This window comes from Anolis carolinensis, unplaced genomic scaffold, assembly GCF_035594765.1.
Source record: "Anolis carolinensis isolate JA03-04 unplaced genomic scaffold, rAnoCar3.1.pri scaffold_14, whole genome shotgun sequence".
In the NCBI taxonomy this organism is placed as follows: domain Eukaryota; kingdom Metazoa; phylum Chordata; class Lepidosauria; order Squamata; family Dactyloidae; genus Anolis; species Anolis carolinensis.
The window spans coordinates 14,833,646-14,851,249 of record NW_026943825.1 but is presented as its reverse complement, the minus strand read 5'-3'; the positions used below and the strand labels follow the sequence as shown (position 1 = coordinate 14,851,249).

Below are 17,604 nucleotides of genomic sequence, written 5' to 3'. Positions count from 1 at the left end.
TCTCATCTACGCCTCTACGTTCATACAACAAAAAGAAAAGAAAAATAAAGTCCTAGCCATAGCAACCACGTGGCCGGGCACAGCTAGTTACATATAAAATATAATACAGTAGAGTCTCACTTATCCAAGCCTCTGGATAATCCAAGCCATTTTTGAAGTCAATGTTTTCAATACATCGTGATATTTTGGTGATAAATTCGTAAATACAGTAGTTACAACATAACATTACTGCGTATTGAACTACTTTTTCTGTCAAATTTGTTGTATAACATGAAGTTTTGGTGCTTAATTTGTAAAATCATAACCTAATTTGATGTTTAATAGGCTTTTCCTTAATCCCTCCTTATTATCCAAGGTAATAAGGAGGGATTAAGGAAAAGCCTTTTAAACATCAAATTATCCAAGCTTCTGCCGACCCGTTTAGCTTGGATAAGTGAGACTCTACTGTATATAATTAATATTATTATACTGTATTATTAGTATTATTTTATATTATTATCGGTAATCAATGGCCCAATTGCAACATTTCAACAGACGAGAGTTTTTTCTCCCACCCTGGATATTATTCCACAGATATATAAACCCCACTTGCCTCTGAGGATGCCGAAACGTCAGGAGATAATGCTTCTGGAACATGGCCAGACAGCCCGGAAAACTCCCAGCAACCCAATCTCTGTTTCGTCTAATTATAAACTCACTTTTTTCCTTCCTTCCTTCCTTCCTTTCCTCTGGTTGAAAGAGCTCTCCTGCTTCATCAACTGCTTCCCACCTGCAGGAGGATTGCGAAATTATTAAAATGTATTATTATTATTAATTAATTAATTTTCTTATTAATACATATAATTATTGCATATTATTTTTATTAAAATATTATTTAAAAATGATATTTAAAATAATATAATAAATAAAAAATAACAAATGTAATATTTTTGTTAAATTGTTGTTTATTTGTTTAGTTCTTCATGACCTTTGCCTTCTTTGACCTTTAACTCAAGAACACTTTTGATTATATATGCAACATTCTCACATAAAAAGGACTACATGAACAATTCCAAATTTCCCTGGAAAATGTAAGTTTGAGAAGGATGTATAGAAAATAAAGGAAGTGGGCTGATGTTGTTCTTCTCAAAGTTTCAGGAGTAAGGGACAGTCAGCAAGGAGCAATGAGTGGAATCATTTTGGGGATTCACCAGGAGGAGGGGAGGAAATATTGTTATGCATTTTCGATAGTGGGTTTCTGGGTTCCCTCTGTGTTCCTTGCTGTTATGTGGAGGATTAGATTTTCGCAGCAGTGAAGGCATTGTGACCTATCTTGGTCATTATCCAACATTGCTTTGAAATGACCAGTTTCAATTTTTGAGTTTCCACCTTCACGTGGAACAAATGAGAACGCATTTGTAGGGACCATTTACCTTTTGTACAATAAGGTCCTCCTTGGATGCTTAGCTTTGGTCTGCTTTTAGAACGTTCCACTTCCCATCATGAGTGATAAAAATGATTGCATGGTCTTCCTTGTCAAATCTCCGTTTTACCAATTTCCATTCCTATTTTCAGGCAGTAGACTCATCAAGGTGGATACCATCCATATATATTCCTTGTCATAGAAATGAGGATATGGAACAAAAGATTCAGGCTACAGGAAGGGATTCCGCCTTAACATTAGGAAGAACTTCCTGATGATTGGAACTTTTTAAACATTTATTTATTTATTTATTTATTATTTACAGCATTTATATTCCGCCCTTCTCACCCCGAAGGGGACTCAGGGCGGATCACATTACACATATAGGCAAACATTCAATGCCTTTTTAAACATAGAACAAAGACAAGACAAACATAGGCTCCGAGAGGGCCTCGAACTCATGACCTCCTGGTCAGAGTGATTCATTGCAGCTGGTTGCAGCTGGCTTGCTCTCCAGCCTGCGCCACAGCCCCGGGCTGTGATATATGTTATCCGGGAGTGTGGTGGAGTCTCCTTTTCTGGATGTTTTTGAACTATTGAGTGAGAAGCGTGGCTATTGAGTGAGAAGCGTGGATTGCATCTTCCTCTGTGATGGAACTGTGTTGGACTGAATGAACTTCGAAGTCTCTTCCAACCTTGTGATTCTATGAATAGTGTCAGGCCTCTGTGACTTGTGGATGTAGTCTTAGCCTACACTGAACCAACATTTTCATATTAATTACTTGGGAAAGAAAGAATTTAAGATTTCATAAAGAAGAATAGAGAAAAAAATGTTGTAGTTCAGCCTGTGATACTCGTGATAGCATCTGATGTCAATGGGGATGCTAGGTTTTCTGGGCCTGTGTCTGATGCTAATGGGAATGATGGTTTTCCTGACAGGCCTGACTCTAAGAGGCCTGAGGTTTCTCTCAAACATAGTGTGGATGCTCAAGGCCAAATTCCTGAGAGAGGCCCTCAGCAGGCTTTCCCTGAGAATCAGTCTTCTGAAGATGATGTGTCAGATGCAGAATTTAATGAGCTTGTAGATAGAAGACAAGACTTTTATAAACTGAGTCCCCTCGGGTGAGAAGGGCGGGGTAGAAATGATAGAAATCAATAAATACATAAATAAACAAAGGGAGAGTTCACAGGTCCGTCAAAGGTCAGCCCGTCACCGGGAAAAAAAGGGAAAACAAACCTTTATCTAGTGGGAAAGTGAAACAGAATGTGTTCTTTTCATTATATGAGACAGGAAAGGCTTTATAAGAGACAAGGGAATGATTTTCACCTCAGCTTGGTCAATGTTGAATTTTCATGACAGTCTTGCTTTCAAGTGGATTTCTAGTTTCATGGTTCCTGGTTTATCAGATTCCTGTTCTGAGTACAGTGCTCACTCACCTATTGCTGGGGTTAGGTTCCAGGACCACCCACAATAAGTGAAAATCCGTGAAGTAGGGACACTATATTTATTTTAATATTTATACATTATTTTAGTCGTTATACATTATTTTAAGTCTCTATCAACCAGTTGTGTGTTGATAAATCACTTCCTTCTCCTCCCGTTGCTGCTTGGGCTCCTTTTCTCTCCCTTTGACTTCTCCTTCCTCCCTTCCTTAGGCTGTAAATTGTAAATTTTTATGATTTATAATAGTACTAGCTGTGCCCGGCCACGCGTTGCTGTGGCGTTGTCTGGTGGTGTTGGTGAGAACTTGTTGAGGTAGTGGTGGTATTGAATGTCTGTGTATGGTTGTCTTTATGTTTAGTATGCTTTTGGTTGTTTGTGTACTGTGAAAGTGGTGAGGGTAGAGGGGGTCTATGTCCCTGTGTAGTATTGTATAGTATTTATATGTTGTCCATGTGTTGTGAATGCTTGGATTGTGTCCTGCTGCATAGTAGAAAGGGTTGGGCTGGATGGCCCTCAGGGGTCTCTCCAAACTCTTGGATCGTGTCCTCCTGCATGGTAGAAGGAAGTTGATCTGGATGATCCTTAGGGGTCACTCCAAACCTTAGGATTGTATGATGATGTTATTATTATTATTATTATTATTATTATTATTATTATTATTATTAGTATTAGTATTAGTATTGAGAGGCTGGGTGGCCATCTGTTGGGAGTGCTTGGCTTGCGTCCTGCATGGAGAATTGGGTTGGGCTGGATGGCTTTTAGGGGTGTCTCCTAACTGCCTGATGCTATGATTCGATGTGTATTATTATTGTGCAGATATTGGATGGCCATCTGTGAGGCCCCTTCATCACAGCTGTATAAAATGCACACTGAAGTGGATTATATGGCAGATAATCCAGTGCCAAGCAGATAATATAAGATTATAAATGGGTTATATAGCTGTGTGGAAGGGCCTTGAGTCTACACTGCCATATAATCCAGTTCAAATCTGATAATCTGTGGAAGAGGCCTAAGTGAGGCCTAAGTCTGCCTGTCCCCTGGGCTGAGTCGGTTGCTAGGAGACCAAGTGGGCGCAACTTAGCCTTGTAACTGGCAGCAATTGGATAAAAACAATTATTCCTCTCTCTCTAATTAGCACTTTATTTTTCTTTTCTTTTTGTTGTATCAACCTAGAGCCATGGATGATGGGTTGTGTTGTCAAATTTTGAGGTTGGGGGGCCTGTAGTTTTGTTGTTTTGTCCGCTGCCCTGATGCCATCACTCTTTTATATATATAGATTTTAGTGTTTATTGAAAAACCGTGAAACAGCGAATCCGCAAAAAGTGAACCGCGAAGTAGTGAGGGAACACTGTATTGGGATCGTATGCTGCCTTTTTTTTGTGGATTTTGCAACCTTGTTCCTTGTGTTCTATTCTTGTACCTGGGAATTCATGAACTAAGTGTTACATATGGAAGTTACCTTTTTGGACTATATCATTTGCATCATTTTTATTTCATGTATTATTCAGTAAACTGCTTGCTGATTATACTCAACTGGTGTGGTGTCTAAGGTCAGAAGGGTTCCTGCTCTGAAGTACAACACTGGGCATATTTCAGTTCCATCTCTACTTAGAGACATCTACCCAAACCCTGCAGGAAATTGAAGTCGCCACTATGTGGACCTTCCGTCCGATCCAGTAAAGTGTTTCTGTTGTTCTTATAAAGGAGGAAGGAAAACACCAAATGCTTTTTTTCATTCTCAAATAAGCTTTATTTTCTCCCATGCATTAGCGGAGAGACTGAAGCAGGAAACCAACAGAGGAGATTCCCTACCTCCTCCCACCAAACAAAAGATATAAATAATCACATTTTCCCCAGTTTGGATTTCAGCACATTGATCATGCAATTACAAAACAAACACAAAACACAAAGAGAAATTCAAGAAGGGCATTGCAGAAATGGGACAGGCAACATGCAAAGCTGCTCCTCTGAAAAGCAGTATTGAGGACAGGCCTTGGTCTCAATTTTTATTTCGGAATGAAACAATGACCCAGATGCCTTCACCAACTGGAGAACCTTTTACTTCTGGCCAGATGGCCATGTGTTCATTTGCTTCGTTTGGCTAAGGCAAGCTGGGATGGAGAAGGATTGTTTGCTCTGCATAGAGCTTCCACCGGAACTACCTCCCCCTCCTCCACTGCAGCAGCCAGAGCTCTGACCACCACTGTTGCCTCCACCACCACCTCCACTGCTTCCACCACATGGAATTATAATGGTCTGGCCACCTGAGCCACCTCCTCCTCCACCACTGCTGGATCCTCCCCCCATACAGCAGCTAGAACTTTGGCCACCAGAACTCTGACCGCCACCCCCTCCTCCACTACTTCCACCACATGGTACAATGATGGTTTGGCCACCAGAACCACCACCGCCACCACTGGATCCTCCTCCCATGCAACAACCAGAACTTTGACCACCAGAACTTTGGCCACCAGAACTCTGACCTCCGCCACCACTGCTTCCACCACATGACACTATGATGGTCTGGTGGCCAGAATTCTGGCCGCCACCACCACCACCACCACCACTGGACCCTCCTCCCATGCAAGAACTAGAACTTTGGCCACCAGAACTTTGGCCACCACTGCCACTGCTTCCACCACATGGCACTATGATGGTTTGGCCACCACCACCTCCACCTCCACCGGATCCTCCTCCCATGCAACAACCAGAACTCTGGCCACCACCACCTCCACTGGACCCTCCTCCCATGCAGGAACTAGAACTTTGGCCACCAGAACTCTGATGTCGACGAGAACTCTGGCCGCCACCACCACTGCTTCCACCACATGACACTATGATGGTCTGGTGGCCAGAATTCTGGCCACCGCCACCACCACCACCACCACCACCACCACCACCACCACTGGACCCTCCTCCCATGCAAGAACTAGAACTTTGGCCACCAGAACTTTGACCACCACTGCCACTGCTTCCACCACATGGCACTATGATGGTTTGGCCACCACCACCTCCACTTCCACTGGATCCTCCTCCCATGCAGCAGCCAGAACTCTGGCCCCCAGAACTCTGGCCCCCAGAACTCTGGCCCCCAGAACTCTGGCCCCCAGAACTCTGGCCTCCACCACTGCTTCCACCACATATGATGATGGTTTTTCCACCTGATCCTCCACTACTCCCACCTCCACTGGATCCACCACCCATGGATTTCATTCCTCCTGAGCCACCACCTCCTCCTCCACCACCACCACCACTACTAGATCCCCCACCAATGATCTTTACACCACCAGATCCTCCTCCACCACCTGATCCTCCTCCCATACCACAGCTAGATCCTCCACTGGATCCACCACCCATGGATTTCATTCCTCCTGAGCCACCTCCCCCTCCTCCTCCACCACCACCACCACCACTAGATCCCCCACCAATGATTTTAATGCCACCTGATCCTCCTCCACCACCTGATCCTCCTCCACCACCTGATCCTCCTCCCATACCACAGCTAGATCCTCCACTGGATCCACCACCCATGGATTTCATTCCTCCTGAGCCACCTCCCCCTCCTCCTCCTCCACCACCACTAGATCCCCCACCAATGATCTTAACACCACCTGATCCTCCTCCACCACCTGATCCTCCTCCACCACCTGATCCTCCTCCCATACCACAGCTAGATCCTCCACTGGATCCACCACCCATGGATTTCATTCCTCCTGAACCACCTCCCCCTCCTCCTCCTCCTCCACCACCACCACCACTAGATCCCCCACCAATGATTTTAATGCCACCTGATCCACCTCCACCACCCCCTCCACAGCACGGGATCTTTTGCTGCATTCCACCCCCAGATCCCCCACCAGACCCTCCTCCACAGGAACCAGAAGATTGTCCACCGCTGCCTCCGCCTCCAGATGATATAATGATTTGGCCAGATCCACCGCCTGAGCTGCTGCCTCCTCCTCCTCCTCCTCCTCCACAGCAGCACTGTCCACCTCCACTGCTACCACCAGATGATACAATGATGATCTTTTGTCCTCCACTTCCACCACCGCCACTGCCTCCACCTCCACCTCCACCGCAGCACATGGATCCTTGAGATTGTTGGCCAGAGGAGCCTCTGCTAGAAGAGCAGCAACAGGATGATGATGATGATGATGAACTTCCTCCACTTCTTCTACCACAGCATGAACTGCCACCTCCACCGCCACCACCGCCGCCGCCACCACGACCACAACAGCCACTGCTCTGCCTTTGCTGCCCACTCATTTTTTCTATATTGGGTTGAAGAAGCTCTTTTCTTCCTCTTTTGGTGGTTTGGTTCTGAAAAGTAAAAGAGAACAAAGTCATCATTGCTGGTCCAGTGTTGGCTTCAATGTCCTCCAGTTCATTCTTAACGGATGGATTTAAAACCTCTTCTCCGGGTTTATCAAAAAACAACCAACCCTACAAGTCCAGAATAATATTTGAAAATGGTGCCTATTTTGGAAAATTTTCGCATTTGCTTCAATCTCAAAATTACCACAGAATTGTAGCCTTATTTTGGACTAAAGGTCTAAGTATCCCTAAAGATTCGCTAAGCAGCATTGGACTGATGGGAGTTACTGAAGAGTCACACCTATGCTGGATTGTTCTATCACTTGACTGTGTCATAATACCTTCAATTCTTTAGGAAGAATAGTCTTATATTCTTTGCAAATCCTTTGCTTTCCACCTTTTGGTTCACCTTTCCATTTTGTGTTTATATTTATGCAAAATCGATGACCTTTTGTCCTAGTTGCTGGTGATCTCTGACCTTCTATGAATGCTACCTATACATTTGGTGTGTCTACATGAGTTGTTTGTGGTGGAAACTCCTCCACTCACAGACTTTGGAGCACATTCACCTACTTCTATTCCTCCTGAGGAGCACATTCATTTGTCACATCTTAAACAACGGAGATAGAAAACATTGTCAAAATAGGCACCTTTCTTCTGAAAACGGTGGTTCCAGAACCACAAAAAATATTTCATGTTACTTGAGAGAATTAGCATTTTTGATCCATTAGGAAAAGAAACCATAAAGTTATCATCTTCTGTAATGTTCCAATGTTCTACCTGTTCTATTATTCATTAAGCTCAACTGAAGCTGTCATACTTTGGCCATATCACAGGAAGATATGACTCACTAGAAAAAACAATAATGCTTGCTAAGGTAGGAAAATAGGAAGACTCCACATTACAGTTGGAGAGTCTCAACCAAGGAAGCTATCAATTATTTTTCCCAGTAGTTCAGCTGCATATACCATCCACTTGCTGTCTTAGTCATTGTATATTGTCTATCTTGTACTAGAATTATAGAATCATAGAGTTGGAAGAGACCTTGTAGGCCAACTCTACGATTCTATGATTCTATGACAACCAAGGAAGCTATCTGAAGATAGGGTGACTTGGAGGTCTCTCATCCATACAGTTACCATAAGTCAAAGTTGACCTGATGGCAGAACATCAACAAAAACCATGATGAACCATCCACTGAAATATTAAACATTTTCCCAGTAGTTTAGCTGCATATACCATGCACTTGCTATCTTAGTCATTGCATATTGTCTATCTTGTACTGGAATCATAGAATCATAGAGTTGGAAGAGATCTTGTAGGCCAACTCTACGATTCTATGATTCTATGACTAACTCGCAACCTCTCTAACCATGACTCTGGCCAAAGCCTACCAACATCATTGTCCACATTCTTGACCCCGGAGATGTCCAGGGATTGTTTCTGGGGCCTTCTGTAGCAAAGCATGAAATTCGTCCAATGAGATGTGACCTTTCTTTTCTTCCTCCCTCTATTACACTTTATCCAGAATATGTTGGAGGTCTAACTATCCATAATCCACTCCTAATGTTGCAGTATTGACTTCCCAATCATCCCAATGATGAGCAGTTATCAGTCAGAGCTTACTGATTGATAATTACGTTGTCAGCCATATTATGCGCCACTAGGCAAAGGCCTGAATCCCATCTTCCATAAAGTAGAGACCAATATGTACGTTTGGCTTACCTTCTTCAGCAGCTGCAACCAGAGGAGAAGTTGCACATAAGCGGATGAAGAGCTTTTGTCTCCAGAGATCTTTTTATACTGTCTTCAGACCAAACCTACGGGAAATGAGACACCCCCAGGAATTGAGAGTTGCATATTTGCTCCCTCTTTAGCTACTGGACTTGCTAGTCCTAGGTGCATGATGAGATGCAGGAGATCGACATCTATTACTCTAATCGTTCCTTAATTGGTGATGAATAAACATCAAGAATTAATTAGGAGCTCCGCCTAATGGTTTGGGTAGAATCCAACGGGTTGCCAACTTCTGCTTGTAGGTGTGAAAGAGTTGTTGTAAAACGGGCCAAGGATCCAAATCAAACCAGATCTTGGTTGATTTGGAACCTGTCTGTCAATTTGTTTTGGGTTTTGTTAGGAAGGAACAACACAAAAACCTATTTAGGGGAGAAAATACTGTTATAACTTCTGACTAGAGGAGAACCTATTGGAGTTACCAATACATGGCTCATGGTTGAGGAAATGGTTCTTCTCTACATGAGACAACTAAACACAATTCCGGCCCCTGTGTGTATTAGAAATGTCCAAAAAAAAATCATTTTGAATCGTATATCGGATTTATTTCGGATTGTTCTCGCTTTTTGATACGCATTCTGAGACATTGTCTCAGCGCAACCAGCAATGTAATTCGAACCATTGTTGGCCCATTCTCTAGTTGTCTCTTAATGTTTCGTTAATTCCCCCCCCCCCCAAAATTTTTAATATATTTTTTTAATTTTTTTTAAATTTTGTTTCTGCAACCTACCTTGAATGGGAGCTTAGCCCAGCCTAACATGGCAGCTGCTCCCCGGCCAATCGGAAGCTTCCATGATGGATGCAAAGGTGGGGCTAGGGTCCTCTGCGTCCACATGGAAGATTGCCATAAAAGCCTGTTGTGTAGCCCAGGAGAGCCATTCTGGGCTGGACTTTGCATGGAGAGGGTGGTGGTCTGCAAATGGAGAGCAAGCAAGCCTCTTGAGGGAGAGAGAGGGTGAAGGGGCCCGGTCTGGCTGTTCCCACAGAGGGGTTTGGAGAAAGGGTTAGGGTTTTGTTGCTGGTTCTTTCTCTTAGTAAGGGAATTTCTAGTTTTCAAAGTATCTTTGCACAACTTGCAAGGCCATTGCAAATTTGATGAGGATAGCTCAAGAAATGAAAGTGGGATAGCCCTGTAAAAGTCCCCCCCCCCCCCAGGTTCCTTTTTTTTTGGCTATTGTGCATGCGCCTCTAGAAACATTTAGAATCATTATGAATTTTCGGAAATATCCAAAAATTTTGGGTGAAAAAATCGGAAATACTTTCTATATCGAAGCGCCAGCACCCCCTACTTTAGAAACGAGAATTGAAACATTTTTTTCATTGATCAGACATGCCTAGTGTGTATCTATGTGTGTTGTATGTCAGTGCTCCCCTTTAAAGAAGTAGATATGGAAAAAGAAGAAGGGATCTCAGAAGAGGCAATGCGGTGAAGGATCTCGCAGCAGTCAAATGGAGATGGAGGAGATGAAGGTGGAAGACTGTGGAAGACCAGAACGGAGGGAATACCAAAAATGAGATCGCAAGGGATGGTGACCAGACCCCAAAGCTGTGGAAGATCATATCATGTACAGACTTGCTAGAGTGGGGTCCCCAAACTAAGGCCCGGGGGCCGGATGCGGCCCTCCAAGGTCATGTACCTGGCCCCTGTCCTAAACTTTAGACTTAGGGTTGACCTAAGTCTACCTGGTCTTTGGAGGTCTCTTTGCTTACTTATAGCCTTATGAGATCGTCTAGATGGTCTTTGGAGATCTCTTTGCTTACCTATAGTCTAATGAGACCATCTAGATCAGGGGTCCCCAAACTAAGGCCCATGGGCCGGATGCGGCCCCCCAAGGTCATTGACCTGGCCCCTGTCCTAAACTTTACCCTTAGGGTTGACCTAAGTCTGAAACGACTTGAAGGCATACAACAACAACAATCCTAATTTTGGACTATTTCATCATAGTCGGGGCCCCCAACAGTCGGAGGGACTGTGAATCGGCCCTCCACTTAAAAAGTTTGAGGACCCCTGTGCTAGAGTCTTAAAATCCTTGATTTGATGGTTACATCTTGGTCCCACCACCATAAAAAGTCCCATCTGGTGAAGACGTGATAGCTAGCCTTCTCATGGAATTCTTTTCTGCAGAAGGCCGGTCAGAGTCTCCTCTTTGTTCTCTTTTGCTAGGATGAATAACTAGTTTGGATAACTTTCTAATTATGATTAATTGTATTTTTAAATTCTATCATTTTCAAATTAATTGCAACAGTGTTTTTATGTGGTTATTGTTTAATGGTGCTTTCATATTACCAGATGTACCAGGAGCAAAAGTGGCAAATGTGAGCTTCATAGCAAAGGACTCAATCCTGGTTCTTCCTGGGCCTCATCCAATGTGCTAATGAGGGAAGCACACTGACTAATTATCTCTATCTCTGCTCTCATCTGCCTGATACTGATCTATAACTCTCTCTTTCCCTCTCTGTCCATTTGTCTTTGGCAGGAGAGACGGAGATGTGGAAAGAAATAATCCTCCTAAAGGGGAAAGAGAAATACGAACCAGCAGAAGTTCTTCACTAGACCTCAATAGCTGAGGATACTATGCCCATCAGATACGAAGTTCTCTAGTATTACCGGTACTTCTTCATTTAAATCTCTTTTAAAATGGATGGTGCTGTTTTGGGTCTTCAACTCATGGTCTCCTTCATCCCAATGTGTCTCGCCATGTCTCCAAGATCCATGTCTGGAGTCCTGCAAACTCACAGAAAATCTTTTTGTTTACTATGGAAGAATTTACATCAATAACTGGTACTCAGAGCCATCCCTAGGTATTTTTCAAGTGTAGGCGAACAGAATTTTGCCCCCCCCAAACCAATCACTGAAAAATAAAAGCGTTGGATAAGCGAAAATGTTTGATAATAAGGAGGGATTAAGGAAAAGCCTATTAAACATCAAATTAAGATTTTACAAATTAAGCACTAAAACATCATGTTTTACAACAAATCAACAGAAAAAGCAGTTCAATACCTTGCGGAGGCAGGCCGCAGGAGACAGGAGTTGCCTCGATGGCGCCCCCAACAAGATGGCGCCACAGGCAACTGCCTAGTTGGCCTGGTGGTTGAACCGCCTCTGCTGGTACTGATGACAACACAAATCAATCAATAACTGAGAGCCTCATATTCATGTCCTACACTTTTAATCCAAGTTGGACTCAATGGGAACAACGTCTGGGTGGTCACGTGTGGGACAACACAGGCCCCTGCTACACAGCTGAATAAAATCCCAAAATTTATTCTTTGAACTGGAATATATGTCAGTGTGGACTCAGATAACTCCGTTCAAAGCAGATATTGTGGGATTTTCTGCCTTGATATTCTGGATTATATGGCTGTGTGAAAGGGCCCGTAGTCTATATACCAGTGGCCCCCAACCTTTGGTTCTCCAGTTGTTTTGGACTACAGCTTCCAGAAATACCAGCCATTTTACCAGCTGTTCATAGAATCATAGAATCATAGAATAGTCAACTTGGAAGAGACCTCATGGGCCATCCAGTCCAACCCCCTGCCAAGAAGCAGGAAATCGCATTCAGAAGCAGGAAATCGCATGTTAGGAATTGTGGGAGCTGAAGTCCAAAACACCTGGAGGACCAAAGGTTGGGAATTACTGCTATATATGAACAGAAAGCCGAGAGTAAAATATGCCTTAGAACAGTGGTTCTCAACCTGTAGGTCCCCAGATGTTTTGGCCTTCAACTCCCAAAATCCTAACATCTGGTAAACTGTGTTGTTGAAGGCTTTCATGGCCTGGATCATAGGGTTGTTGTATGTTTTCCAGGCTGTATGGCCATAAATACTTCTAGAACATGACCATACAGCCCAGAAAACATACAACAACACCATCTGGTAAACTGGCTGGGATTTCTGGGAGTTGAAAGCTAAAACCCCTGAAGACCTGTAGGTTGAGAACCACTGCCTTAGAAGGTTGTAGATTAGAGTTCTTTGAAGGCCTTCAAGCAATGGTTTGATGAATATATCTCAGGCATGTTTTAACTCTGGGGTGAACTAGCAAGGGGTGGACCAGGATCCTGAAGACCCTTCCATTTGTATGGTTTTGTCCCACTCCCCCCCCCCCTCAATTCTTTCATATCATAGCAAAAATCTGGAAAAAGCATTTGGTCCAAAGGTCAGCCACATACTGTGCGGTGGAATGCAGAAGGAAAAGATCCAAATAGTTCAGGCCAGCTACCCAACATAACAATGAAATGTTAACCAAATAGCAAATCAAGACATTTTAGGTTATAGAGGAATGCAGAAGAACAGAGCAAACCAAATTATTGTCCCAATAGGTCAACCACACAAGACTGTGGTGGAATGTTGAAGGACATACACTCATTTCCTATTCTGCTGTCAGCTTGTAAATGGTATTCATGAAAATGGCCCAACAAAATCAACCTTCCTCTGCTATATAACTGGTTTGATAAGAATCTAAACACAATAGGGTTTTTTTTGTTCTGGATTATGGAGAGTGAGTGAAATTCTGACCTATTGTCTTTTTGGAATGCCGCTTGAGACAACGGGAAGGATCTGAAAAAGGAGGTTGGAAGAGGAGCTAGCTCTCATACAAGACTGAGAAGTTGAGAAACCTTCTCAATGTGTTAATTATCCCCTTTTGTGGTGTATGTTTGGGCTTGGGTTGGGAAAGACAGGCCAAGGCAGTCTTGGGTTTTCAGGTAGGAGGCAGAAATGGTAGACCGAAAAGGTGTTCCTATGCAGCTGTGGGGTGGTGGTCACCCAACAACATGTTGAGAAGTCTTGGTCATGTCAACCATATATTCACTAGAAAAATCTGTGTAGGATAGAGAAGGAGTTGAGTAAAGATAGCAGAACTTAGATTTAACCCATAGTTTCTATCTAGGGGCTCCCGGAAGATTCAACCTCAGATCAGAAGATATAGAACTGTTATCAAAACGTAGGGACCCCAAAGAGACCCCAATACCCATGGCTGAGGAAGTGCCAAGAGGAGCCTCAGCCATAGAATTTATAGGCGACCTTTTCCACAAAAACTCAGCCCAGCTAACCTATGCAGACGACCTCTAGCCTGAATCTACATAGTTGCATAAGCACATATACACACACCAGGGCAACTCCTATCATCCCTTCAGGCAGTGGACATAATCCCCTCACAGTACTCCCATGCACCCAACAATGAATTCAGACCAAGAGGTCACGGATGTTTCCTAATATCCTGCCTTGCTCTTTCCTGGGAACCCATTCAATCATGCCAACACCCACTGCCACCTATTGTTTAGTCAGCCAGACTCATCGTCCCAGCCTAGGTTGGCACCCATCAACTCGGACCCTGCCCACATAACTTCCCCCCAGGCACCCATCTGAGGCAGCCTAAAACATAGCCACAAGTTTCAAACTGAGCAACGACAGTTTATTAAAATTCCCTCCAGACATGGAGTCTGCTGTGGTGGATGGCATGCTTCAGCCAATAAGCAAGTGCTTCTATATGTTTCCATTGCCTTTATGTCTGATTTGAGAACACAGACTCTCCTGACATCCACTTTGGCTGAAATGAATGATGCCTCTGTTCTTTGTTTTCATTCTGCCCTGCCTTTTAGATTGGAGCTCAGGCACACCGGGAACCCGAACCCGTGGTTCTCGTAGATCTGAAACCATATAATAAATTCTTAATTAATTAATATGTAATTATTCTCCCAATATAGGACCTCAGGCAGCCCAGAAACCTAAATTAAAGCAAAATGTGCTCGTTCTCTTAAGGAACATTTATTTATTATTTATTATTTACAGCATTTATATTCCACCCTTCTCACCCTGAAGGGGACTCAGGGCGGATCACATTACATATATAGGCAAACATTCAATGCCTTTTAACATAGAACAAAGACAGACAAACATAGGCTCCGAGCGGGCCTCTACCTCCTGACCTCCTGGCCAGAGTGATTCATTGCAGCCGGTTGCAGCTGGCTTGCTCTCCTGCCTGCGCCACAGCCCGGGCCCGACATTTAGACCAGGCATGGGCAAACTAAGCCCGGGGGCCAGTTGCGGCCCCTTGGGTACTTAGGCCCTCCTCATTTTCCCTGTCCTCTCAGCATAAGGATTTGGTGGCCCACTACATCCTTTTGCGCAAAGGACGGGGAGGAAGACATGTAGCACCTGAGAGCCCTCTGGAGCGCTCTCGGCCACTGTGTGTCTCGCCCTCCTCCTGGTATAAGGACGATGTGAAAATGGCAGCGAGAATGATATATGCAAAAGAATGGAGGACGAAAAACAGACCCGACATAAATTCTTGATTTAATAAAATTCTGGAAATAATGAATATGGATAAACTAACATACTTATTATCAAATACTCAGGGTAAACCAAAAAAACAAACAGATTGGGAATTAATAAAAAATTATTTAAAAACGAGAAATGCAAAGTTGTAATATAAAGAAATATCAGACGAGTAAGAAGGGCAATAGAACTGTCTCAGAATAAAGAATGCTTTGAATGCGATTTCCTGCTTCTTGGCAGTGGGTTGGACTGGATGGCCCATGAGGTCTCTTCCAACTCTACTATTCTATGATTCTATGATTCTAATTAAGAACAGATGCAGAAACAAGATAGGAGACCTAAGGGTACTGGGAGTACCAAGGGAATACTATAGGAAACACCACATAATAGATGAAAGTCAATTTTAAAGATGTGTGTTATGGTCATGTAACTATGTAAAGTTATCTGTTGGATCCGGTTCATGTTTATTTTTAGTATATATATATTTTCTTTCTTTTCTTTCTTTCTCTCCCCTTCTTCCTCTCTCTCTTTTCTCTTACTACTTTCCCTCTCTCCATTTAGGTCCAGTAACAGTTTGGTCTGTTGGGTGTGCTGTACGGTTTTTTCTTTCTTTCTTTCTTTCTTTTTTATGTATTTACTTTTTGTCACTCTTAAATTTTTGTCATCTCATTGTAAATCACACTGTCAGTAAATATTTGCAATAAAAAATTATTTATTTATTTATTTATTTAAAAAGACGATGTGAGCAGCCTGTCCTTATGTCGGAAGGATAGCTCAAGGAAGACACGTAGCATTTGAGAGCCCTCTGGACCGCTCTCAGATGTCACATGTCTCATGTCACATGTCTCATACATAATGCTGAGAGGACAACCCAAAGATCAAGGGAGGAATACTGAGGAGGAGGATCGGGGCAATCACCGCATGTCCTGATTCAGGAGGAAAGTGGGATATAAATAAACAAATAATATCTTGCTTTCCTCCCAGCATAAGTTTGGGTGAACATCCCTGTTCTCATGCCAAGAAGACAACCTGAGGATGACTTGCAACTTAGAAAAAACACAGAGCCCTGCATGTGCAACGACATAATATTGACAACATGGAAAGGCCTTGAATTGAAGCAGGACTAAGCAAGCAATTAAGATTAAGAGAGACATCAACATATCCGCAGCATACCGTAGACAACTACGAGAAGATTCTGAGAATCCCAATAAGAAGTGAATTACCATACATCAAAAGACTGTTTAAGATCTAAAAACAATCACATACAGGCATCTTCCAAGAAATGGAGGACCATCATCCTCAAACTATGAGGGATCGCCTAAGTAAGCCTTTTAGATTGAGGCAGAGGCACACCGGGAACCCGAAACCGTGGTTCTTGTAGATCTGAAACCATATAATAAATTCTTAATTAATTAATATGTAATTATTCTCCCAATATAGGACGTCAGGCAGCCCAGAAACCTAAATTAAAGCAAAATGTGCTCATTCACTTAAGGAACATCTAGACCAGGCATGGGCAAACTAAGGCTATTAAGAAGAAGCAAAAGCAAAAAAGAGACGAATTGAAAAGAGGAGAAAGGAATGCACAAAGCTACAAGACTCAACAAAACTAAATTGCCGGAAGAATGAATGCAGACGCAACATATCATTAGAGTATGGAATTCATAGCCGCAGGGGATGGGGATGGTCAGGGGAGGTTTTAGGGTTTGAAAGGAGGATTAGGATAATGAATGGGCGGCAGGACTAGGGCTCAGTTCCTTTCATTCATTCCCACTTGCCTTTCTCTACAAATGGGATTGAAGGTTGCCCGCATCTAAAGTTAAAACAACTCCCTCCTCTCAAATATCAAATAATCAAACAATTAAACAAGTTATAACACCCATACACCATACTGAAAAGGAATGTCTGTATGTATTTTATAGCATTTATATTCCATTTTTCAATATGGTTTGGACTATTTTATTCTCCAAGAGGATGTGAGTCGGAGGTTGACATCTGGATTGCTTCTTGTTGGAGCTAAAGTCTCCCAATGTAGAGTGTATCATCTACAGTGTTCCCTCGCTACTTCGCGGTTCGCTTTTCGCACCCTCGCGGTTTCGCAGGTTTTTAAGAAACACTAAAATAATAGTATAAATCATAAAATAATATTAGAAATCCCTTAGAAATCCCTCTTTCTACTTCCTTCCTAAGGAAAAGCCTAAAGAAGGGAGAGAAAAGGAGGCTGAAGCAGCTTTGTTTTTGCCTTACAAGGCAGCAGCAGTGGCGGGACCGCGCATGCGCATGATTGAGAGGCGAGGCAGGGACAGAGACGCTACTTGCAAACAACACAAATATATTATTATTATTATTATTATTATTATTATTATTATTATTA

General features: G+C 43.0%; 1 protein-coding gene across 1 annotated transcript; it reads right to left on the bottom strand.

Moving 5' to 3' along the window:
• Positions 1–4,572: 4,572 nt before the first annotated feature.
• On the bottom strand, positions 4,573–7,382 carry LOC134294404 (loricrin-like). The gene has a single exon (XM_062965337.1). The coding sequence runs from the start codon at positions 7,194–7,196 to the stop codon at positions 4,905–4,907; it is 2,292 nt and encodes a 763-aa protein (XP_062821407.1). The 5' UTR covers positions 7,197–7,382; the 3' UTR covers positions 4,573–4,904.
• Between the last annotated feature and the right edge of the window lie 10,222 nt (positions 7,383–17,604).